This window comes from Ipomoea nil, unplaced genomic scaffold (genome assembly GCF_001879475.1).
Source record: "Ipomoea nil cultivar Tokyo-kokei standard unplaced genomic scaffold, Asagao_1.1 scaffold1403, whole genome shotgun sequence".
Classification (NCBI taxonomy): domain Eukaryota; kingdom Viridiplantae; phylum Streptophyta; class Magnoliopsida; order Solanales; family Convolvulaceae; genus Ipomoea; species Ipomoea nil.
Window position 1 is genome coordinate 52,808 of NW_017617831.1, and position 27,193 is coordinate 80,000.

General features: G+C 34.8%; 1 protein-coding gene and 1 pseudogene across 1 annotated transcript; one reads left to right on the plus strand and one right to left on the minus strand.

The window, feature by feature from the left end:
• The first annotated feature begins 1,054 nt into the window (after window positions 1–1,054).
• Window positions 1,055–9,451, plus strand: LOC109186076 (uncharacterized protein At1g04910-like). The gene is made up of 9 exons (XM_019335974.1): window positions 1,055–1,801; window positions 2,024–2,050; window positions 6,462–6,534; window positions 6,634–6,704; window positions 6,827–6,915; window positions 7,503–7,635; window positions 8,211–8,443; window positions 8,514–8,990; window positions 9,098–9,451. The coding sequence occupies exons 1-9, from the start codon at window positions 1,319–1,321 to the stop codon at window positions 9,288–9,290; spliced, it is 1,779 nt and encodes a 592-aa protein (XP_019191519.1). The 5' UTR covers window positions 1,055–1,318; the 3' UTR covers window positions 9,291–9,451.
• A 123-nt stretch (window positions 9,452–9,574) lies between these two features.
• Window positions 9,575–16,417, minus strand: LOC109186075 (annotated as a pseudogene).
• Between the last annotated feature and the right edge of the window lie 10,776 nt (window positions 16,418–27,193).

Consider the following 27,193-nt stretch of genomic DNA (forward strand, 5'->3'; position numbering starts at 1 on the left):
TTTATGCAGAGATTTCTGTAATATAACTTTTGAGTTTTTGTATTTTATTAAGGGTAAATTTATGTCTCCAATAAAATTCTTCATAATATTTCCAATTTTGTAAGTAGTGATACTTATGCATTTCTTTGAAATAAGTTTGAAGCTCTTGTTCAAGTGCTCTAAGTCTCTGAATTAAAAATTTTAAATATGAATGAATCATATAATTTTTTCAGAATCGTAATAGGCTCTGATGCCAAATATGGGGGGTATGCCTCCGCAGAGGTTTAGTTTGGAAAAATAAAACATGTAAGAATTAGGATAGTAATTTGTGAAAAAGAAATGGTGGAGTAGTTTTTGAAATGACTATCCAATGACATGTAGTACATGTCATTAATAAATTTTGGATTAGTTAGGAAATGAGTCAAAGTGGAATAGTGTTTTAGATTTATAACTTCGGAGATAAATTTTGAGGAGTTTGGGTATGTATAGGAGTTGAAGGGACTAATCCATGACATGTAGTACATAGCATTAATATTTTTTGAATTAGTTAGGAAATAATACAAAGTAGAAATGTTGTTTGAATTTATTTGATTGGAAATAGATTTTGAAGAAGAAAAATTAGAAAATTTAGTTGAAGAAATAATCGAATTAGTTTCTCAATCAAGACACATTAAAAATTTTGAAGCAGAATTTCATCAACAGCATGCACACATAAATTATGAAATAGGAGACTCTTACAGACATTCAACTCCTGTTTATCCCATAAATTACGAATCTGATAATTATGAAAATTACTACAGTGGAGCTGAAACTGAATAATTTTAGCAATTTTGAAATGTCTTCAACTATCATTTACACCCTAAATTTAATCCATGACATGTAGTACATAGCATTAATATTTTTTGAATTAGTTATGAAATAATACAAAGTAGAAATGTTGTTTGAATTTATTTGTTCGGAAATAAATTTTGATGAAGAGTTTGGATGTGTGCAGGGGTTGAAAAAATGAAAGAAACTAACATATATAAAATGATGATATATAGACCATTGATAGGAAGAGAAAAGACTGAGAAAGGAGCGAGGTTTTAGGCACATAAATCGGATCCATTACATTACTCTACAAAAACTAACCGAGCGGAGGAAAATGGCAGTGGACAATGGCACCAACATATTACTAGATTGCATGGAGAAGATGAGCCATATCGTTGCCATGTCTCTCTTCTCTCCTTGATTATCGATCCATATATAATATCTTTACTTTTCGATCGCTAGCTTAGCTTAATCCTTAATAATAATCAAATCTCCTCAGCTCGCCGCCGAAGCCGTAAATTAAGATAAGATGTCGTCCGCCGGCGGAGAGAACTCGTGTGGCGGCGGCGACGGTGGCAAGCCACCGCTGCCGACGATGACGACGAAGACCGTGGCCAAGACGAGGCGCAGAGCGGGGGAGCACGAAGATGCTGGCTGCGGTGGTGGTAATAACATGATTAGCCACGCCGCCGGCCACCTTCATAGTAATAACAATCAACACCGGACGGCGGCGGCGGACGGTGGGGTGTTGCATAGGAAGATTGTAAGCTGTGCGGCGAGGGTTGTGATGCCCGGCAGGAACCTTAGCGGCTGGGTTCTTGGAGCTCTCACGCTGCTGGCGGTTTCCACCGCGTTCGTCAAGATCTCGCTCATGAAAACTTTTCTTAAGGTGCATGCTCGGATGAGCCCCCATGACTTCTTGCAACTGCCACCGTTTCTCGCCGCCGAGGGTGGTGCTGGTCGTCGTCGTCGTTGTGCCGCCGCTGCGGACACCCACAAGTTTTCTAATCATGTTAGTCCTCTGTCCTTAATTGCTTCAATTATATATACATACATACATATTCCTGTAGTGATTAGTGAATGATATTACATTTTTCTTTAAAAGAAAAAAAAAAACTTTTTTTTGACAAATAATATAAAATAATATCACTAAATATATTAATATATTTATATACAATTTATTAAAACAAAAGATTGTTCAAGTTGTTACAGAGTATTTTTTTTTTCTTTACATAATGAAACATGCAATTACTATCGGAAGGTATGTACGTGATAGATTACATAGGAAAGGCAGGTTGATCAACTTCTTTTAAATTTGTGTGCTTATAATCCTTATATTAGTAAAGGAAAAAGTGCCAAATTGGCCCCCTAAGTCAAGCGGATAGTGCAATTGAGTCCCCTAAGTAAAAAAAAGCTTCATTTCAATCCCCTAAACCTGTAAAAAAGTTCAATTAGGTCTAAAGTTACCTGTTTAGCAGGTTAGTGTCTTCTAATGGTGACATGTGTCGCTTTTTAATTATTATTATTATTATTATTATTATTATTATTATTATTATTAACTCTTCATACCACCACCGACGGTAAAGTGGCTGTACTCATTCAAGGACAGCCATGACTATCCGGCGACAACCACGGCTGTCAAAAATGATGGCCGTGGCTACCCGGCAGCCATAGCTGTCCTAAAAGACGGCCATGGCTATCTGAGATAGCCATGGCCGTGTAAAAAAAATTCAAAAATTTTGAATTTTTTTTTGACAACGACGCTGTCAAAAATGATGGCCATGGCTGTCTGAGACAGCCATGGCCATCTAAAAAAATTCAAAAAATTTGATTTTTTTTGACAGCCATTTTTGTCTTCATCCATATCAATATTTATTCAAGATTCGCGGCACGGGGATAAATTTCACTGATAATAGAGAAGAGAAGGAGGAGCTGTCACCTTCTAATGCTTAGCTCCGGCGGGAGAGCGATGAGGAGAAGCTTCAGCTCTGGCGCACAGTTTGAGACCACTCCAACCAACATCACTGTCGGACAGAACCGCCACCTTTCTCCTTTCTCCTTAATGCTCATTTCTTGACGGACTGATAGATATTTTGATATTTTTATTTTTTTTTTACATAGCGATGGGTGCCATGGCAATAAAAAAAAATTCAAAAGTTTTTAATTTTTTTTTTAGATGGCCATGGCTGTATTTTAGGACAGCCATGGCTGCCGGATAGCCAGGGCTGTCGCCACAGCCATGGCTCTCCTTGAATGAGTACAGCCACCGGCTGCTACAGCCGGTGGCTGTATGAAGAATTTCTTTTTTTAAAAAAAAATAAAAATCTAATAATAATAATAATAATAATAATAATAATAATAATAATAAAGAGACACATGTCACCATTAGAAGACACTAACCTGCTAAACAGGTAACTTTGGACCTAATTGAACTTTTTTACAGGTTTAGGGGATTGAAATGGAGCTTTTTTTACTTAGGGGACTCAATTGCACTATCCGCTTCACTTAGGGGGCCAATTTGACACTTTTTCCTATTAGTAAATAGTAATTGAAAATTTTTACGATAGTGGTCCTGTTTTGACGGTTTGGTAAAATAGTTAGTCTGTCAATTTTGGAATTGTTTAACTACTATTAGCTGTTTAACTTGGTTAAACAACCAATATGAGTGTTTGATTAATTAGCATTTTGTAATAATTTATTGTTCCAAAACACTAAAATTCAAAAAGCTGCTCAAAACAAATTTTTCCATCAACTTTTTGAGAAAGTCATTTTGATAAGAGAACTTTATGATGCCCCACAACCCCCCACAAGTAAAGCAATCGTTATGTTGTGCATCCGTGTGCACCATTACCATGCATGGTGCACATGGATGCAAAAACGACGTCGTTTTGACTAACAACGCGCGTCCTACTTAAAAAAAAAAAAATCAGTTTTGATTCCCCTCAACAGCATTATGTTGTTCATTCATTCTGGATTTTTAGTTTACTAATTATGGATTTTTAGTTCATTGATTCTGGATATTTAGACATAAATCGAAACTGATTTTTTTTTTTCATTCATGCTGGATATTTAGTTCATTCATTATGGATTTTTAGTTCATTCATTATGGATTTTTAGTTCATTGATTTTGGATATATAGTTCAAATTATGCACAACATAATGCTGTTGCTGGAAATTGAAACTGATTTTTTTTAAATGAATAGACATTTTAGTCAAAACGATGTTTTTTTTTTTGTATCCGTATACACCATGCATGATGCACACAGACGCATAGCACAATTTGCCCAAGTAAAGTAGACAATTTCAATTTGATTTGACATGTGGGTACTTACCTCATCTTGCATAGATTGAGTTTTTTGGATAATACATGTGGTGGTCAATCGTTATGCCATAGAATCGTGTTCACCATTCATGGTGAACACGGTTCCAACGGTGTTAGTACACCGTTATTATTATTATTTTTTTCTTAATTAATTGCGTGACTTTTCTTCTTCATTTTCACATTTCGCGGTTTCACTTTAATTTGAGGTGAGCAATGATTTCGGACATTCATAAATTATGAATTCATGCTTGCACATTCACTTTGGAACCATGCCTACACTTTCCCGTCCGAAATCAAGGACATTCATAAATTATGAATCCATGCCTGCACATTCACTTTGGAACCATGCCTACACATTCCCGTCCGAAATCACGGACATTTATAAATTATGAATCCATGCCTGCACATTCACTTTGGAACCATGCCTACACATTCACTTTGGAACCATGAGATTATGAATTTTCTGTTATAAGATTATAAATTTTCAGTTATGAGATTATGAATTTTCTGTTATGAGATTATGAATTTTCTGTTATGAAATTATGAATTTTCTGTTATGAGATTATGAATTTAAATTACATTCATAATCTCATAACAGAAAATTCATAATTTAATAAATATTTTACTTTTATGCGATTATGAATTTTCTGTTATGAGATTATGAATTTACATTACATTCATAATCTCATAACAGAAAATTCATAATTTGATCAAACGCGCGCCGTTAACAGCACATTACCTATTTTTTTTCGCGTAAAAACGACGTCGTTTGGATTTGTGTTCACCATTCACGGTGAACACGTTTCCAGGGCATAATTTGCGGAGTAGTTATGATGTGCATCTGTATGCATTATGCATGGTGCATACGGATGCAAAAACGACGTCGTTTTATTAAAAACGCGCGTCTCCCCTTAAAAAAAATTCAAGTTCGATTCACAGCAACATCATTATGTTGTTCATTCATTCTGGAATTTTAGTTCATAGATTATGGAATTTTAGTTCATTGATTCTGGAATTATAGTTCATCGATTATGGAATTGTAGTTCATCGATTCTGAAATTTTAGTTCATAGATTCTGGAATTTTAGTTCATTCATTCTGGAATTTTTAGTTCATAGATTAGATTCTGGAATTTTAGTTCATCGATTCTGGAATTTTAACTCATATGTTGTTGCTAGGAATCGAACCTGAATTTTTTTTTAAGGGGAGACGCACGAGTTTTTAATAAAACGATATCGTTTTTGCATCTGTATGCACCATGCATGGTGCATACGGATGCACAATATAATTTGCCTAATTTGCGTGTGGTGGTTGGGTGGGCTTTCAAAATTATAACCCATAGCATGTCGAATTGGGTGCGAGTTTGATATGCAAAACCCACATAGAATTCACTCAACCCACTATGTTTTTATATATACACATTTAGACCCTATTTGGTAACTAGTTAGTTTATCAATTAATTTTAGTTTATTTGATCACTATTTAGCTATTTGACTTGGTTAAATAATTAATGTAAGTGTTTGATTAATTAACTTTTTGTAACAATTTATTACTCTAAAATGATAAAATTCAAAAATTTATTCAAATCAATTTTTTGAGAAAGTAATTTTGCATGTAATCAGCTATCAGCTAACAACTAATTTACCAAACACTTTTTTGCAATAGCTAATGCTATCAACTAGTCAAATCCACTAACCCAATCAGCTAATAGCAATTAACTAACAGCTATTTACCAAACACCCTCTTAATATGATTTTTTTTTTTTTTGAAATACTCATTTTTCAGCCCAAAAGTATGATAACGAGATGCCATTACACTACATGGTAGTTTGCCACTTAATATGTTTATTTATATAATTAATTAATCAATTAATAAGAAAATAAGTATTGTATTGACTATAGGTACTAATAGTACTAGATACAATCATCATAGAAGTTTTTTTTTTTTTTTAATAAAAATAAATAAATAATGAATGAATTTGCAATTTCTCTCTTTATATTACTAGTTAAAATACATAATACCAATAACAATGTGTTTGAATTAGCTAAAAACTCACTAACTTTAGTTCGAGTTAACTTTTGTAATTGTTGGGGTATAACTTATGTTTTCAATGAAAATACTTTAAGAATCACAGTACAATATAATTTGCATGGTTAGATAATTAATTAAAAAAATGCAATTTAAGATAATCATTTATCACGCATGTAATGCTGTACATACATCCTGTGTAAATTAAGTCTATTGATTTTAAACTTGAAGCAAGAAATAGAGTATTTAGTTGTTTATTATTATAATTATATTATGTCATCATCATTATATTTTGGTTGTTTAACAATTATTTGTGATTTAAGGATTCTGAAATCTGGAGAAACCCTATAAGCGACAACTACACTAAATGCGTAGAGCGATCAAGTAGAGATACAAGTATGTTGGTTCAAGCAATTATTAATTATTAACTAGTTGGAGTTTTATTAGCTAGCTACCTTAGCTTATTCATTTTTGGTAAGTTTTACCTTCTCTCAGGGCTTCAAAATAACAGCAATGGCTACATCCTAGTCCATGCAAACGGTGGATTAAATCAAATGAAAACTGGGGTAAGAAACCATGCAATCTCTTTTGTTGGAAAGTGCTCTGAGATTGTAGTCCAGCTTCAAATTAAGTTATTATCTGATGCACTTAATTGTTTTGTGTTTCTTCAAACACCGTACCGTTGCAGATCAGCGATATGGTAGCTATAGCTAAGCTAATGAATGCTACTTTGGTTCTTCCTTATTTAGATCACAAATCTTTTTGGACAGATCCCAGGTATGATATGATATGATTATGGATTTCAAACTCAAGAATATATATATAATTGAGTGCAACTACATGCCCAAATTATTCTGTCAGTATGTTCACAATTTACCTTTTAAAAATTCACAATTTGTATACTACGAACGCACAATGTTAACATATATGTAATTGATTACCTTGTTTTGTATTCACAAGTTACTTTCAAATAGCAGTTATACAATATTAACAAATTAAGATTTGATGACCCTGTATTGTATTCACAAATTCCTTTCTACAACTGTTATGTGTTTTGACTTAGAAAAATACACAATTTATACGTCGTTTATACGTCGTTTAGGACTACCATGGTATAACAACTCTGCTGAGGTGGTGTGCTATAATTATAGGGTATTGTCATAAACATTGGTTTATGTTGGTGCCCTTAATCCACATCAGCTTTTTACTTTCATGGAGGAGTTTTCTCCGTTCAAAAAGAGCATTAGATGCCCTGGGAATTTCTTTCAATTTGGTCTTTTTTTTTGGGGGGGGGGGGGGGGGGGGGGGGGCTGTAAAATGAATGAATGGCTAACTTTGGCCAATGTTGAACTGATTGTTGTCAGTGAATTCAAGGAGATCTTTAACTGGCAACACTTCATAAAATCTTTGGAAGATGATGTTCATGTTGTAGAAGCTCTTCCACCACATCTTGCAGATGTTAAGCCCTTAGTGAAAACTCCTGTTTCTTGGTCAAAGGCAAGCTCTCACATCACTCAAATCTTTGCCTTTTACAATAGAAAGCTAGGCTAGTTATGTATGTATTACCACCTCAACTAGGTTTACGGTAGCCTGCTTGGTAACATAATTAGTTTATCAACCAATTTTGGCTTACATGACCACTATTAGTTGTTTGACTTGGTTAAATAGTCAATATAAGTGTTTGATTAATTAGCTTTTTGTAACAGCTCATTGCTCCAAAACACTAAAATTCAAAAAGCTGCTCAAAGTACTTTTTCGATCAGCTTTTTGAAAAAGTCATTTTGTATGTAATAAGCTATCAACTAACAATTGATTTACCAAACATCTTTCTACAATCAGCGAATGCAATCAACTAGTCAACCCAACTAACACAATCAGCTAACAACTATTTACCAACCACCCCATGTGTCTAATACACTAGTAAAACAAGTTTTTGTCTTATAACCCTATATGAGTGAAGATGTTAACTGGTGAACAAACATCATAGTATGAGACAAGTACAAATAACTGGGACTGTCTTATGATATATAGATTGAGATAGGACTTGAGTCTAAATTGTTGTTTATGTGCAGCCCGGTTACTACAGAAAAGTCATTTTGAAACTACTAAAGAAACATAAAGTGATAGAATTCACTCACTCTGATTCACGCCTTGCCAACAATGGGATCCCGGATTCAATCCAGAAGCTCAGATGCCATGCTATGTATGACGCGCTACGTTTCACGGATGGAATTGAAGAGCTTGCAAAAAAATTAGTTAGCAGACTCAAAGGAAATGGCGATCATTACATCGCGCTGCACTTGAGGTATAAAGATTGATAACTAAATGCAGAACTAGATAGGGTTACAACTTTATCCCTGAGAATTGAAATGTAGGTATGAAAAAGATATGCTAGCTTTCACTGGGTGTAATCACAACCTTACCAAGAAAGAAGCTGAGGAGCTGAGGAAACTAAGACACAAAACAAGGCACTGGAAGGAGAAACGGATAAATGGAACAGAGAGGCGGCTCCAGGGGACATGCCCAATGACTCCCCAAGAGGCTGCCATATTCCTTGAGGCAATGGGGTATCCGGCCAGCACAAAAATCTACATTGTCGCAGGGGCAATTTTTGGGCAGAATGGACTGAATGCGTTGCAGGAGAAGTACCCAAATGTATACTCTCATTCTAACTTGGCAACTGCAGAGGAGCTGGAGCCTTTTATAGACAGGCACAATCAGCTAGCAGCCTTGGATTACATTGTGGCAGTTGAGAGTGATGTCTTTGCTTACACCTATGATGGTAACATGGCCAAGGCTGTTCGTGGCCACAGGATCTTTGAAGGCTTCCGGAAAACCATCAATCCTGACAAGTACATGACACTACCTGATATTCTGTTTTTTTAGGGGGTTAATCTGCTTTCCCACTTACTTGATATCAGTCTTTCACTTCATCTGAGATATCCGGTATTGTTTGCAGGAAAAAATTTGTTAGAATTTTGGGTGAAATGGACAGGGGGGAATTAACTTGGAAAGAGTTTGCATCAGAGTTGAGAAACTTACAGCAAAATAGTACAGCAGGACCAAATCCCAGAGTAGTAGGACAGGCACCGAAGTTGGAGGAAAACTTCTATGCAAATCCTCTCCCAGGTTGTCTTTGTAGCAGAAGATAACCATGATTACATGCATAAACAGGAACAGAACTATGTTGTTGCCATTGCCACCAGCTGCACTGTAAGCAGCAACGTTTACTTTTGCCTTCCAGCCAAGCAGAAGTAAAGATTGGAAAGCATACGCCAGTGAAGAATATGCATTTTTTTGTTGCTACTTTTCCAAAGTATGCTGTAAATTTTGTACAGAATCCAAATTTTGAAAGGATATGTGTAATGATAATAGAATATGCACATTATTGTTCTAAATGTTTCGAAATAGAAAAGTACTGTTAGTCTGTTACTAGAAAACAATATAGTATTGTGGCATTTTAATTTAACTGTACTAATTAACATCGCAGACTGCAAACACAAAAAATATGGGAACGGGACCTTGTGTTAGATTGGATATGACTCATAATTTACCATCCAATTAATTATACCAATCAAGGAAGAGAATTGAAAATAAGTACAAACAGAAAGAGTAAAAGAAAAGTTCTGCTACTGCTGTTCCGTTGAATGGCCTTTGTTAACTCTTTGTTACCAAGCTCTACATTCTTTGTAGCTTCAACTGCCTGTTAAATTAAAGAAAATTAAAATATTCCTTTCAAAAAAAATAAATAAATTATAACAGCTTATTATGAAGGTAATCAAAGGTTTCTAGAGTATATAAACTCATTTTTATTCAAATAAATATTTATCTAACCTGGTCATACAAATATTCTATCTGTTGGGCCTGTTGGAGAGATGGTTCAATGCAGACATTTCCACCATCTTTGTTTCTGTTTGTTGAACAGCATCCAGAAGACCAGTCAACTCTACCTGAATTACAGTTAAGATTTAAGAAATCTCAAACCTATCCAAGATTGTAACCTTTTAAGATCTGCCACTAAAAGCCTGATCCTTATGGAGAAAATTTAAGATTACCAGTTACCTGGAGGGCACGTGTTTCATCATCTAAAAATTGTTCCTGAACTCTGATAGGCTCAGATCGCAATTCATTTGGGTCCCTGGCCTCGGAATCACTCTGCTGCCTCTGGTCTAAGTTGCTAGATGTAGATATCTCTGATGTACTACTTTTGCCGGTCCGTCTTGGTTTCCTTCTTGGTGCTACCCGGTTAATAGCATCTTGGAAGCGCAAGGCTCGCAGGTGGTCAAATTGTGATGAAACAGAGTGGAGCTTTTCGCTTAAAATCAAAACCTGTAATTCAGATGTCAATTAGTTCATACTTCATAGAAAAATTAATGCTATTCAAAACTAGGTATGCACCCATTGATGCATTTTCATTTTTACAACAATTCCAACAATTAACAATAGGAAACACAAGCCACAACCTTTCTTCACAACTATGGCTTATTTCAGACCCTTGGCTTAAAATATTTATAAGGACTTTGGTTCACAGAATAAGCTGGGAATGAAACAACATTCCACATAATAGATCTATTGTCATTTGGTTCATTTTCTATTCTGCAGAATTGGCTATCCCTTGCAATGGGAATAGTCATTCCTAAGGAACCCCTGGTATTAGCTATTCTTTGTTGAAACACAAAAGTTGTGTCTGTAGAAATATAGCTTTTGAAGTTATGTAGGGTTGTGTCTGTAGGATTGTGTCTCTTAGTCTGTATATATTTCTATGTTGTCTCCCCATTGAGACAAGGAAGTAATAACAACTCTTTCTACATCTCTCTCAACATTCACTTTTTAGGAATAGCTAATTTTTCATAAAGTCAAAAAGTCATCAATTAAAGTCAAAACTTTGGTTCTGAATTCCAGACACAGTATAGCGCAAGTAAATATATTTTGAACATTTTGTAATTTAGCAATTCATTCATTGCTTAGTTAGAGAATGGCAAATTAAAATGATCACATGCTACTCCATAGAAGAAACAATTGTAAGGTAATTGTGCACATGATCAAACTTTAAGCAAACTTCAACCATTACAACAAATACTAAGCAGAAAGATCACATCAAATAATACAAATAATTCAGTTTTCCAATCTAGCTGAAGAAAATTTTCAGAAATAATAATAATTGTGTACATTTGAACAAACTTTAAAGCAAACACTAACATGATTATGATAAATAATGAGCAGAATGATCGCATTGAATGCTACAAACAACTCAGTTTGTAAATCTAGATGAAGAAAAGTTTGGGTTTTAATAGAATTCAGAAACTGAAGAAATGTGTTGATTCATCACCGTCGCATATTGAATTGGATTCTGAGCTATTAGTTACTATTCTACAGAAACGGTTAAGCTTCAATGGTCATTATTTGAACTGCCTCCAAATTCAAAATGTCATCCAGAAGTTGTATGTATGCATGTATATGTAACCACAAATAGAGAAAAACTCTCTTAATTTCACAATACAGTGGTGGGAAACAGTTCCATCACAGACAAAAACATGAACTATTGACAATACTAATTTAGTGACAAACAAACAAAAATATGAAATTATCATTACCACCCCATGTTTGTGTGCTACTGTATCAGCATTCGAATTATCACCCTTGAATCCAATCCAGCCCTTTGATTTTGCTTCATCATCATTTATACTATTTTTGAGAACATCTATTTGCTCTTTGCATGATTTTATGAAAATGGTGACCTGCAGAAAAGTTATTTAACAAAGATATTTTAAAGGAGTCACTAAAAGCACCAAAAAAAGGTAGATCATTTTAGCTTAAGGGAGCAAATAAGTTGGCTTAAACCTCAGTAGCAAAAGCTATCTGAAAATTGAATTGATGATTTAGTTAAGATGTTAAGTTGGGGTAGGGAAAAAAATGTTGGTAAAGCAGATCAATCTTACTTCATGCTCAATGCTATCTCTCTCCTGTTCAGTTGTGCGGTAGAAATCTACATAATCCTTCTTATGTTTCAACAAGAATTCTTCCAGGACTCCAATACTTTCTAGCTGAAAATGAATTTGTATTAAAAGGACTTCTATAATTAATATTCTGTTGTCTGTTTCACAGTCCTATACTACAGAGTAAAAAGTACACAGTATATTCATTGTTACTGGCAGTCTATTTTGAAATTAAAATTTTGTGAATATAAAGTATACATGATGAAATAAAGAGAATAAGCATGTTATCACAAAAATATACCGTCTTCAGTGCAGCTTTGGTGAACGATGATCTTTGTCGAGGTTTGTGCAAGATAAAGGATGCTAATATGGCTGCTGTTTTGGACTACAAGCAATCATTATGGTCAACAGCAATTTGTTGCCAAAACTAGGCAAGAAGCAAACAAATGTCACAAAAAGGATGACATAAAATAAAATTGTGTAAGTTGTCAATATTGGATCTTAACAAACAGTGACAGAACCATTGAAACCCCAGAATTAGTATATGAACACACAATCTCTATGATAAAAGTATGGAGGTGAATGTTAACACCAATAACTGCACGAGCAAGTAATATATAAGAACTCAATGACAGTATAAAAACACATAGTAAACTCAATAGTAGCCACTAGCCACTATTAGAAGCAATCTTGGTACAAGAGGGGGGGGGGGGCGGAAGCAAGACCAGTGAGGACTTTAACAAACTATTTGGGTTTTGAAATCCTTGAAACTCTAGATTAATGATCAAGGGAAATAGAGAAACATTAGGCCATATAAGAGTATCTCCAAAGCAGAATATGCAAGGATCAGGCCTTAATAAGGTCTTAAGGCAGACAAAAAAAAGAAGAAAATATGCTAATGAAGTCAAAGTACCTCATCATACCCCAGAGACACAGCTGTTCGATGGACAGTGTCTTTGAAATCCTCAGTTCTATCTCTAATTTTTGCCATCCCTTACAGAAATAACACCAAATTCCATCAAACCTCTCAAATCTAAAGAAGGTACGAGCAAACAAAAATACAAAATCCATACAGAATAAGTAAAAAGCATTGTTAGCATATCAAAATTCCACAAGTCTATTACAATTATGCTTCAAAATGTCAGACTAATACAAACAGAAAGACTTGTGCAACAATCAGAAGCGTATACAAGATGGAAAAGAAATGATTTCTTTCTGCTGATGGAAACATCTGCAGCAGAATGAAACCTCAGAGTTTAAATTCATTAGTAGTATTACAGCTGAAAGTAAACAATTCCAGAGTGCAGTCCATAATCATTTATGTGAAATTTTATCAATATGAGAACAGTGGCTGCACAGTTATTAGTTAAGGATGTCAACAGGGAAGCCAGACTTCACCCTCCGCTCTCTGCTCTTGTTCCTGACCCCGACCCCACGCAGTATTAAAAAAATTCCCCAATCCCCACCCGATTCAAATATACACTAAACAAAAGGTTCTGAGTATTACAATCTTTCTGATAGCCAAGTAATGTGATCTATCATGGATCACTGAACCAAAACTTCAACTTCCAAGTCTTAAACCAAGCAAAATAAAATCACAAACCACTTCAGATAATGACTCTAAACAATAGCATTCGCAACACTAGCGATCCTAAGCCCAACATAAATGCCTATTAAATAAGTAAAGAATCCATCTACTGCTGCTAAAGGAATGAAAAGAGAGACTACAACACAGCATTGATAGTTGTCACGGTCAAGACAAAGAAAACAATATAAATTAGCAATCCTGTCAAGCAAGAAGAGCAATAGTCCCAACCTGCAACCAAAAAAGAAAAAGAACTGAGTATAACTGAATGCTACATGAATTCTCAGTAATCCTGAAACAGCTTCATCATGCCAAAACATGTAACAGATATTGACTATGGAAGAAACTGGATTCAATCAGATATTCAGATCAACAGAAACTAAAGGGCACTAGAAACTCTCCTTCTGAGATTAATCTGCCAAAAGAATATAAGAACCAAACAATTGTATCAGTGGTTCAACATATTTATTGCCTTATTGGAGGAAATTGAACTAAAATCTGCCCACTTTAAGGAATTGGAGGAAAAGTAATAAGAAATAAATTCTTGTCAACAAGGAGAGGGATGCAATTTTGGCTAAAGACTGAACAAAGAAAAATTAAAAACATTGGGAAGAACTTTCACAAATCACATCTTTCAATTCTGCTCTATTGTCTAGTATGAAGCCTATGTAAAGTTTTCCCAGATTACATTATTATAAGGGAAAATGGCACTTTTTCCCCCTATGTTATATACTTATAGCACTTTTCCCCCCTTAATTATTTAAGTGGCTCTTTTTCCCCCTGAAATGTTAAATGGACATATTTACCCTTAAAATAAATATTTCATTTATTTTTATTCTCCAATAAATTATTACTATAATTTAGTTCAAACCAGATACTATAGTAACCAAACCAAAATATTTCAATTACAATTTATAATCAAAATGCGATATTTAGAGTTTATTAAAATCGCGAACTGGAATGGCCGGTTCATGTTCCGAACTGAAAAAATAAAATACATTTATTGTTGAATTTAAACTATTTTAAAATAAAAAATAAAATTTTAAAATAAAGACGGTTCAAAATCGCGAACGGGATCCGGAACCGCCGGTTCATGATCCAGTTTTTTTTTTATTCTTAAATTTAATAAATTGAAATCCAAATATTGGGTTCTAGATCTGAATCATAACTGAAAACTTTTAATTTGATTGCTATAGTGTCTGGTTCAGTTCGAACTGAACCGTGGTAATCGCTACATATACGCAATAATTTGTTGGAGAAGTAAAATAAATAAAATGTTTACTTTAAGGGTAGAAATGTCAATTTAATATATTAGGGGGGAAAACCACCACTTTTAAAATAATTGAGGGGGCTAATGTGCTTACATAAATAATTGAGGGGGAAAAAGTGCTATAAGTATATAACATAGGGGGAAAAAGTGCTATTTTCCCTTATTATAATATTAGGTCAACCTTATAATAATTAAGGTAATCTGTTATGTTATGTGGTGCAACTCTTCCATACATACTTCAAATAATTAAGGTAATGCTTGATTATAAAGATAAGGAGTATGATTAGGAAGGGATTCAGTTACCATATTGATGGCATATGGTTATTATATAAAGAGCTCTCTAGTCCTCTCACTGCTTAACATTCATTCCTCATACACCATCCAGAGAGGGTTGAGAAAGTGAGAGAAACATATACTGTTACTCTGCCGCAGCAGTCCCGTGACTTAATTCTTGTCAACAAGGAGAGGGATGCAATTTTGGCTAAAGACTGAACAAAGAAAGATTAAAGACATTGGGAAGAACTTTCACAAATCACATCTTTCAATTCTGCTCTATTGTCTAGTATGAAGCCTATGTAATGTTTATCTAGATACTACATGAGAACCAAACTAAATTTAATTTTGAGCACAACAAAAATGGAGTGGAACCAACAACCAAATTTTGATGCCAGAAATCAACAGAGATAAATCAAAATCAACCAAACCACATAGTTCACAAACTGACCCTTGACATTCATATTCATATATTGGTATATAAGCGGCAACAAGTCAATAAAACATGTCACAAACTCAACAATAACTAACCCAAATGGAAAAAACATTAGGAGGAAAAAAGAAAAAGAAAGAAATATTAAAGAAAAATAATACAGAGTACGACAATGGAGTTCAAAATCTAACCCTCAAAGTGGCGACTGACTATAGGCGAGATTGCCGCATTGCTTGGCCTTGGCGAGAGAAACGAGAAGGTAAAGTAGTGCATAATTCCATGATTCCATTCCTATGCATAGTTCCATTTTGCTTCGTTCGCCTCTTTTTTTTTTTTTTTTTTTGGTAAAAATCAATTCTAATCATTTTTGTTTTTTAAATCTTTGGAATCACGAAATAGGATTATCTCATGCAAATCGAGTCAACAGAGCTACAGAATTCAAAACTATAATTGAAAGAGTTGCATGTAAAATCTGCAATCAATAGATGTGAGCAAAGAACAGAGAAAGCAGTGACATTGAAAAGATTCAGTTCCAAACTGGTTTGGAATTCAGAGCTTACCGAGTGAATTGATGAGTTGATTCGAGTCCAGATGAGTCCAAACAAGTTATTCTGGACAATTCCTGAAAGGAGAAACAAATCTCGATCGCTAAGCTTGATTTGCTTTGCTATTTTGAGAGTTCACGTTCCAGAAACAAATAAGATGATCGGAGATCAAGCGAGAACGACGACGATCTTTTATTATTTTTTTTCCTTTTTCGTGTTGATCATTTTATTTGTTTGGAAAATTTTTGTGCATATTAATTTTTAAACCCTTTGCTATTTGAACTAGTATGTCACCCGTGCAAGGTTATTTTAATTTGTTGAGTATAATTATAAAAATATTAAATATACGTAACATACTAAATAAAAAAATATTTTTTTTTCACATTAATCAGAAATACAATTATAAATATTATTAAAAAAAATTGTAAACCACATTCTGTTTAATTAAAAAATATTTTTTTATTTTGCATGTTTTGAGCATTTAATATTTTTAAATTATACTATAACAAAATATATTTAAAGACATTTTTAAATTATACTCTAACAAAATATGTTTAAAGACATAGCTTCTTGATAAATTACCGTCCTAGTTGAAGTACAAGTCCTTTTGAAATCATTCCAAATCAATATTTTGAAACTCTTTGGGCCTAAAAAAAAAAACTCTTAATATTGCTAACTTATAGGAAAGCAATGTTATTATTTTTATTGCAAGATATCTCTCTCCATGGTATCTAAGGTTTTTTATCTCTCACCCTGGTATCTAGGGTTTTTTTTATCTCTCTCCCTGGTATCTAGGGTTTTTTTTTCCGTTTTGCATGCTTTCTCAATCGTTTCTTTGATCGGTGCGGCCGAGGATTATCATCGTCGACGTGCAAAGAGGAGGTTGTGGTTATTCGAATTATGGACGTGCAGGATATTGTGCAGAGTTGTGCGGAGATTATGTTGGAAGATGAGGAGACTGGTATCCGTTTTGAGGAGGAGCCTGGTTCGGAGGTGGCGGAGGGGGTTGCGCAGCAGTATTGACAGATGGTTGGCCGGTTTCTAACCCACCGTAGCATTAAATTTGATGTGATGAGGCAGGTGATGGCGTCTGTTTGGAGGCCTTAGATGGGGATACAGGTTGCCGAGGTTCAGCCGAATCTTTATCTTTTTACTTTCTACCATGACACGGAATTGGGGCGTGTAATGGAGAATGGTCCCTGGGCGTTTGAGAACGCCACTCTGGTTTGTCAACCGCTTCGTCCTGGTGAACACCCTACTCAAGTGGCTTTGAATACGATTGATTATTGGGTCCAAGTGCACGACTTGCCGGTCGGCTATCGAACTGATAAAGTCTTGGAAAAGGTCGGGGATTTTCTTGGGATTTTTGTTTGTCTGGATGAGAGGAACTTCGTGAGGCCATAGACGAAGTTCTACAGAGTTAAGGTCACGGTTGAAGTAACGGCTCCGTTAAAGAGGCGCATGAAGATGATCATGCGTGACAATTCATGGACGTGGGTGAACTTTTGTTACGAGCGCTTGCATATGTTCTGCTTCTATTGTGGAAGGTTGGGGCATACGGATAAATTCTGCCTTGATGCTCGCGTGTCTGGCCTGAAACCTGCACAGTATCTGTTTAGCATGAGCTTGAAGGTTGGTGGCAATTTTCCGGCGAAGGCTGTTGGGGAGAGTTGGCTGCAAAGAGGGGAGCAAAAGCATCGTGAACTGGGGGCTTCGGCAATGGTGATGGTTTTTCTGTTCGCAATCCGTGTCCGCAAACGGAGCAGTTGGGTGGTGGATCGGTCATACCGGTAGGACTACGGCACTGCCCGTCGGATATTAGGGGTACCTCTGCCAGTGCATACAGGCCTGTATCTTCTGTGTACAGGGAGGGAAACCGGGCTGAGATGGAGGAGGGGGTGCGTGTTGATCCGAAGCGTAGACGGGGTGAGAATAGGGAGGTTACGGGGGGTGTGATGGTGGAGGAGGGGGTGATTGTGGACCTTGTGCCCAAAAGGAAGCCGAATTTTGTGTTCTTGATGGAAACGATGGTGGATAGGAGTCATGTGGAGAGACTCCGTGTGAAGATTGGTTTTGAGGGTGGTTTTGGGGTTGATAGTTTGAGGCAGAAGGGTGGCATGGGTTTTCTGTGGGCTAAGAATAACAACGCTCGTTTGATCAAGTATTCTCATAATCATATCGATCTAGTGGTGTCTTTACCTAACCTACACCATTGGAGGCTCACTTGTTATTATGGTTTTGCCCAGAGTACGAGGAGGAGGGAGGCGTGTGATTTCTTAAGATCACTTAAGGACGCATCTGGTCTTCCTTGGGTGATTTTAGGGGATTTCAACGATCTTCTGTTTCAATCTGAGAAGAGGGGACGACGGCCGCACCCAACTGGTTTGTTGGAAGGTTTTGGGGAGGCCCTTGATGAGTGTGGTTTGATAATTATTCCCATGATTGGGTACCCCTTCACTTGGGAACGGGGTAAGGGGACCCCAAACTGGGTTGAGAAACGTTTAGATAGGGTGGTGGGGGATGCAGCTTGGAGGGGTATTCATAATAAGGCTAGGTTATATAACATTCAGACTGTGATGTCGGATCATACGACGCTCTTTCTGAATATTTATGGCTCTGGTTCAACACGGCAGCCTCGTAGTTTTCGTTTCGAAAATGCGTGGCTTGAAGATGATGGCTGTAGGGAGGTGGTGGAGGAACAGTGGTCGAACACGCAAGGGATGGGGCTACAAGAGAGGCTGTGGAAGTGTGGCAAGGTTTGAAAAAATGGGGAGGGGATCATTTTCATAAGTTTGGCTCCAGGATTGAAGCTATAAGACCTTACATGAATGCCTTGAGAGGTCGTATGGACCGGGATTCTTTGGGTCGTTTCACTGTTCTGTCACAAGAGGAGACTTTTTGGAAGCAAAGGGCCAAGCAGCACTGGTTACAGGGTGCTGATAGGAATACAAAGTTTTTCCACCAGTATGCCACACACCGGAAGAGGAAAAATTATGTTATGAAGCTAAATGATGGGAATGGGATATGGAAGGAGGGTGATGGCCTTGTTTCTCTGGTCACGGACTACTACAAACATATCTTTCAGACTGGTGGCGAGGCGGGCGTGTTTCATGTGGATTCCTTAACACCACGTGTCACTCGTGAGCAGAATGATGATCTTCTCCGCCCTTTTGACCCCGCAAAAGTGAAGCAGGCTTTGTTCTCCATGTGGAAGGATAAATCGCCAGGGCCCGATGGCATGAACCCAGGCTTCTATCAATCCTTTTGGGACCTCATTGGTAAGGATGTTACTGATTTTGTGCTTAACTGTTTAGCTCAATCATCCTTCCCTTTAGAATTGAATGATGCGAATATTGTGTTAATACCTAAGAAGGTTGTTGTTGATTTGAGGCCTATTGCTTTGTGCAACGTGGTGTATAAAGTAATGGCTAAGATGATTGCTAACCGTATGAAACCGCTTTTAGATAACATTATTTCAGAGTCACAGAGCGCTTTTCTACCAGGTAGGCTTATCTCGGACAATATCCTTATTGCGTCTGAGGTAGGCCACTATCTGCGAAGGAAACAGTTGGGCCAGGTGGGGTGGGCGGCACTGAAGTTAGATATGGCCAAAGCTTATGACTGGATGGAGTGGTCATTTGTGGAACGAATGCTGTTGGGTTTGGGTTTTGATTAAAAATGGGTCAGGTTAATCATGCTCTGTGTACGAACAGTCAGGTACACGGTATTGGTTAATGGGAAACCGAGTAATGAGATAATCCCATCTAGGGGTTTAAGGCAGGGGGACCCACTATCTCCATATCTATTTATTATCTGTGCGGAGGGCTTGTCTTTGTTGTTACAGGATGCTCAGGATAGAGGACGGATCCATGGTTGTAGGGTGGCTCGTGGGGAACCACCCGTCTCGCATCTTTTCTTTGCGGACGATAGTTTGCTTTTCTTTAAGGCTAACATGCAGGAATCCATGGAGGTGAAACGTTGTTTGGAGGTTTATGAACAGTTTTCAGGGCAATCTGTCAACTTTCATAAATCTAGTATCTCCTTTAGCCGTAACACCAATATGGGAGACAGGAGCGTCATTGCTATGGGACTAGGTGTTGCGCAAGCTGAGGACTTTGGAAAGTATTTGGGTCTCCCCTCGGTTATTGGTAGAAACAGAAAAGCTATTTTTTCATATGTTGAGCAGAAATTAAAACAGAGGTTTGGTTCTTGGAATAAGATGCTGCTTTCTATGGCTGGTAAAGAGGTGCTGCTTAAGAGTGTTGCACAGGCAATGCCCACTTACACTATGATCATCTACCTGTTGCGTGTGACTTTATGTGCTTCGTTGGAAAGATTGATGAACATGTATTGGTGGGGTAAGAGTAACACAGTGGATGGTATTCATTGGATGACCTGGGATAAGATGTGTGTGCCGAAGAAGCATGGTGGTATGAGTTTTAAGCGACTGCATGATTTTAATTTTGCTCTGTTAGGGAAGCAAGGGTGGCGTCTGCTGACCAACTCGGATTCCTTAATGGCCTGGATATTTAAGGCGAGGTACTTTCCTAATGCTACCTTTTATGAGGCCACCCTGGGAGGTAATCCGAGCTATGTTTGGAGGAGCATAATGGCTAGTCAGGATCTTATTCGTAGTGGCTGCAGGCGAAGGATTGGAAATGGTAGAACGACCAAAGTTTGGTCGCACCCCTGGTTGCCTGACCCTCAGGACCCCTTTGTACTCTCAAATCAGGTTGCGCAACACTCTGACTTGGTGGTGGCGGACTTGATAAATCAGGAGCACGGGAATTGGAATCAGGAATTAATTACACAGCTGTTTGTTCCCAGGGATGCTGTGTACAGACCCCAGTGTGTGTGGATTTTAAGGATGATTGGTTCTGGATGGGGATATCAGGGGGTTATATACGGTTGAAAATGTGTATAGGCGCCTTGGGGAAATTCACACCCCTTATGGCGCAGTTTGGAATAACATATGGAAATCACTACAAGAATGAAGACATTTAGTGACCAATCTTTTGTGACACTTCATAATTTAGTCACAAATAATACGCTTTTTGTGACCAAAAAAATAAGTCGACACTATTCTGTGGGATAATTGTGATAACTTTTTTTTGGTCACAGATAGTATGATAATTGTGACAAGAAAGTATTTGTTAGGAATAAGTTGTCACTATTACTAGAATAATAGTGTCGTAACATACGTTGTCACTATTTGTTGTCACTAAATGTATGTGCATTTTGGCGGCATTATAATTATGGCGGGAACGAATGTAATTGTGACAAAATATAATGTGGACACAAATGTTTGTATTTTTTGTGACAACTTATTGTTGGCCACTCTTGTTTATAATATTTGTGACAACCTTTTTTTTGTCAATAAAAATACAATATGTTAGTACCATTAGAAATGAGAAACAATTGTGAGAAAAAATATTATTGTCACTAATATTATCACTTTTTGTGACGAAATTGTTAAAAATATTTGTGACGCTCTATAATTCCGTAACAAAAATTGCTAAATTGTGATGATATTTATGTTGATTTCAATTTTTGTCACTAATTTATGATAATTGTGATGAGTAATTAGTTGTTACAATGACATTGTCCCTATAATTAAATAGATAAATATTATCTAAAATTATGTTGTAATTAATGTTTGCCACTAAAATTGCATTCAAGTAGGTGTCAAGTAATTTGGTGTGAACTATGTATTAAATATTATGGTCACTTAAAATGCAACTATTTAGTGCCTCTTAAAATAAATGTAATTGTGAAAATACATTTTATAATCACAAATTTTTGAACTTTTGTTGTGACAAATAAGTTCACTATCACTTATTTTACTAATTTGTCACATCAATTCCTATGAATTGATTGTTCTACTATCAATATGGCGTCTTCATCCCAAAGTTTGATTCAAAATTAATCAAATTAATCGAATGACTATCCTAACGACATTAGTCTACTATTTGTACATTAAGAGATATCCAATGTAACGTAGTACAATTTTTACAATATGGTTGTATCGAATATATAATATAAAATAAATTATATATAATAAAAAATTAGTTATTTGGAAAAATTAATCAAATTAGTTAAAGTATAATTTAGTTTGGTTGATTAGATAAAAATTTCTCAAAATGAAAATTCAATTAGTTTGAATAAAATTAATCAAATTAACTCAACTATTACTCCTAAATCATTTGAATCACTGAGGAATTTTGTATCGCTTTTTGTGGTTCATTTACCGTGATGGGATCCTAGGCATTCTGCCATCATGGAAAACAACAATGAAATATTACTATAAAAGAGTGTGATACCCGGTTTTTCTAGTCTTTCTAAATTCTTCTTTTTTTTCCGATTGATCACCCATTTCCTTTTTGATCAAGCCTTTTAAAAATAAAATCACATCATTTTTATCCTATTATTATTGTTGTTAAAAATAAATATATAATAAAGTATGTATAATTATAATTTTGATTATAAATATATGTGTATTATTTTGAAATACAAAATAATTATTTTAATATAAAATATGCATATATTATTTTGGATCATATAATTGTATACGTATATTTTTCATACTTACGCATTATATGTGTGACGTATGTACATATATTATTTGTATATTAACATATATTATTGTTATGTAAGTAAAATATATATAGTATAATTAAGTATATATGTGTGTGTCGTGTAGTATATATTTATAATAGGTAGTATAATTAAGTATATATGTGTGTGTCATGTAGTATATATTTATAATAGGTAGGATAATATTATATATAAATATATATATGGAAAACGTGTGAACTATTATGTAATCTAAAAACATAATAAGTGTCAATACAAGTTAGTTCATTGATTTTGGACCCTTTTTTATATGCTAATAAATATATACATTTTGCTTTAATTGTTGTACATTCATTTGCATTAGACAAAATCACCCTTACACCATTATAACACCGTTAGTTTTTAATATATCTACCAATCTTACCATACACCTACATCTATCATATCTTTTTCCTATTTTTAATAATTATCATATAACAATTAATTTAATTATAAATTATATTTTAATTAAATATTTATATGAATGTTAAATTATATATGTGTATCACACACACACACACACACACACACACACACACACACACACACACACACACACACACATATATATATATATATATATATATATATATATATATATATATAAAATATGTATGTATATTATTTGCGTATTCATATCAATATATCACATATGTGAGTGTTAGCTTAGTATTATTTGTAAATTATTATTATATAAAAATATAATTTTTTTTTTTTGTTTTGATCACTATATTATTCAAATATATGATAATTCAAAAGTATCATCACTTTAAGAAATTGCAAAACATAATTTTAACTAATTTTTAAAATTTTGTTACTTACAAATATTTTAATATTGGGCATAAGTTTTCACGCATCGCGCGTATAAAATGCTAGTATATATATATATTGTATACTTATATATATGATAAGAATCTTTATAATTAATATAATTGGGAGTATAACTTAAAATATTCTCACATTAAATTACTACTATAAGTTGACTAAGGAAGGATGATGACTAATATAATTATTTTCCTTCTTCTTTTTCCCTATCTTGGCCGATCCTTCTAGCAAAAGAAAAAAAAAATCATCTCTTCTTCCTATCTCTCCATTTCGACATTTTTAAAGAAAACAAAAATTCTCTTATTCTTTTCAAGAGTTGAAACAATCCACTCAAGCCCAAAGGTGATTTGAATACTGAGGCTTAGGAAAAATATTGGAAGGGAAATTGCTTAACCTGTAAGTGGTTTTGTCCTCTATTACTTTGCCTATTTTTTTTCAAAATATATGAATTTTGTTGGTTGATTATTATGAAAATGTCTTAGTATATGAAATGATATAGTTTTCTTATGTGATTATTTGGAAGTATTTGTTGTAATACTTATGATAAATTTCATTGTATGAAATTCATGAAGAAAAAAAAAATTAAAATTTATTTGTATGATTTATTATGTATTACCGTATGTTTAGGAATATATATATATATATATATATATATATATATATATAACGGAAAGTTTAAGAAGTTAAATTTTGGGGTGTTACAATGAGTGTTGTAAGTATATATCATTTTCATCTTTGTATGATTTATTATGTATATGTGATATGATTTTTTTAAATTTTGAGTTTAAAATTTAATCTTGTTCTTATATATAATAACATATGCTTACATATTGTTGTTGTTTTTTATTTTATTTTATTTTACAGGAAAGAATTTGATCGAAGAAGTTGCAAAATTTAAAGAAATACACAAATAGCTTTAAAGAAACAAGCTGCTGAAATCAAGCAAATTTTTGCTCACTTATCAAGCAATCAAGGGATTCCAAATATGCTAAGCAATGTATCTCCATCAATACCTCAAGTGAAAAATAATCAAGACATTTTATTTTAAAATGTTTTTATTTGCATTCTATTGTATTTCTAACAACATATATTTGTTAGACAATGAGGTCTCTTTTTATATATATTTTAATTTGACGAGTAACTTGTTGAATGAATTATTTTATTCCATATAATAATTAAATTAAAACATTTAATTATGACAAGATTTTGAAATAAATAATTATATATTGTGTGCATTTGGCTAGTATTATTTGAAAAAAAAAAATGTGACCAAATAATGGTCACCTATAAAAACATCAAGATTGACAATAGTGACACTATTTCAACTTATTTTAGTGACACAAGTTTTGCCACTAATTTTTAGTATTGTTGTTACGGGTTTAATTAGCACCAATGATTGTTTCAGAGTTAACTTCTTTTTGTCACAAATAAATACAATATTTGTTACCATGATTGTTGTCACAACAAAATAATTATTTGTTACAACTTTTTAGGTCACTGATTATCATTTTTGAGTCAATAACAATTCACACAAATAAGTATAAGTATTGTGACTAAAGTGTTGTCACAATAAAATAATTAATTGCAACGATTTTAGTTGTCACTAGATCAATTTTTTGTAATAACATATTTCATCACCAAATGTACATTTATTGTGACGACTATTGACATCACTCAAATACTACTTTTAGTGTACGTAAACATTGTCACAAAAGTCTTAGTAATTGTGACAACTTTTAAAAAGTCGTCACTACTACAATAGTGACGGAGGATATAGTGACGACATGTGACGACTTCAAAAATTGGTCACTAAATTCAATAGTGACCAAAATCAATAGTTTTGGTGACAACTTCTATTCTCACTAAATGTGAAATTTCTTGTAGTGAAATTGCAGGTTCCCCCCAAATGGAAGGTATTTCTATGGAGAGCCCTCGCAAATGTTTTGCCAACTATTACTAATTTGGTTAGAAGAAGAGTGGAGATCCCAAATATTTGCCGGCTTGTGGTGTGTTTGAAGAGGATGTTTTGCACATTTTATGCACTTGTGTTTATGCTAGACGTGTGTGGAATGTTTCACAACTCCAAATCCCTAACTTTGATGATTATGATTTTATGCAGTGGGTGGAGGTTTGGTTGGGAAACACAGCAACATTTGCTGGTTATCTAAAAGATCAGATTTGTGGAATACTCTACGAAATATGGAGGGCTCGGAACATGACTGTCTGGGATCTCGCAATGCCGTCCCCGTTGCATCTATGCCATACGTTCCAGAATACTTGGGCCGCCTGGGCTACAAACGAGTCACGCCGTCGCACTGCCTCCTCACCGCCGGCTGCTACCTCACTGCCTGCCAATGCCGATCATGCACCCACATTGCCGCTGCCTGTGGACACGGTGATCTGCAGTGCGGACGCCGGATTCTATGGCCCGGATCGCTCCCCGACCTTTGGCTTCTACGTGCGCAGCTTGGATGGCGTTTTTGTTGCAGCGGCTAGTGGTCCTCTCTCTTGTCCATACGACCCCCTCTTAGCTGAAGCCATGGCGATACGTGAGGCTCTTTCATGGTTGCAAGAACACAGCTACCACAATGTTCAGATTTTATCGGACTGTGCTGTCCTCGTTGCTAGTTTTCGGGATGCCAGTTCTTATCGTTCGTATCTTGGTATTGTCTTAGATTCGTGTTTACGTTTAATTAATTCTTTTCCCGCTTGCTCTATTAAGTTTGTACGCAGAGGTTCCAACTTGGTAGCTCATGCCTTAGCTAAACATGTAAGTGCGGTCGAAGCACGATCAGTCTGGAGGGATTTTCTACCTCCTTTTATTTCTTCTGCTATGAGTTAATGCAATACGAAAAGTTTTTGGTTTTCAAAAAAAAAAATATTTACAAATATGTCTTTATTGATGTTTGCATAATATATTTTTATTCCTATAACATGAGCTTTATTCATTTATATGCATATATAATTTTGTTGTTTGATAATTATATGTATTTGATATGAAAAAACTTGATATTTCAGATGTGCAATTAATTAGTTAATTAGTTAAAATAATAAACTTAATTAAAAGTTTAGCACAAAATTTTTAAAATTATTATAATTATTATAATTATTATAATCTTCTAATAAAGTACAAACAAAAATCTATACTTTCACTTACCAATATACTAAAGAACTGTTTGGTTGATGGGTTTTGTCCATAGAAATGGGTATGAACGTGATTCTTATTGTTTGGTTGATAGGTTTTTAGAACATGGGTTTAAACAATCGTTATGCTATGGACCCGTGTCCAGCATGCATTGTGGACACGGTAATGATGTCGTTAGTGGCACCGTTATTTTCCACCATTTTTTTTTTAAAAAAAAATTCAGACCGCTTTGTTATAGGAGTATATGTTCATAATTTTATTACTATATGTTCATAATTGTAAGTTCATAATGTCAGAGCTCTGTGTTCATAATTCCATAACTGTGCATTCATAAATGCATAACTGTACATTCATACTTCCATAACTGTACATTCATAATTCCGTAACTGTACATTCATAATTCAATAACTGTAAATTCATAATTTTCGAAG

Excerpts from the sequence above, each read along its gene's own strand:
- LOC109186076 (XM_019335974.1), top strand. The coding sequence starts at position 1,319 with ATGTCGTCCGCCGGCGGAGAGAACTCGTGTGGCGGCGGCGACGGTGGC. Across the intron at positions 1,802-2,023 it reads CCCACAAGTTTTCTAATCAT|AATGAAACATGCAATTACTA; the intron begins GTTAGTCCTCTG and ends TTTTCTTTACAT. Across the intron at positions 8,444-8,513 it reads TACATCGCGCTGCACTTGAG|GTATGAAAAAGATATGCTAG; the intron begins GTATAAAGATTG and ends ATTGAAATGTAG.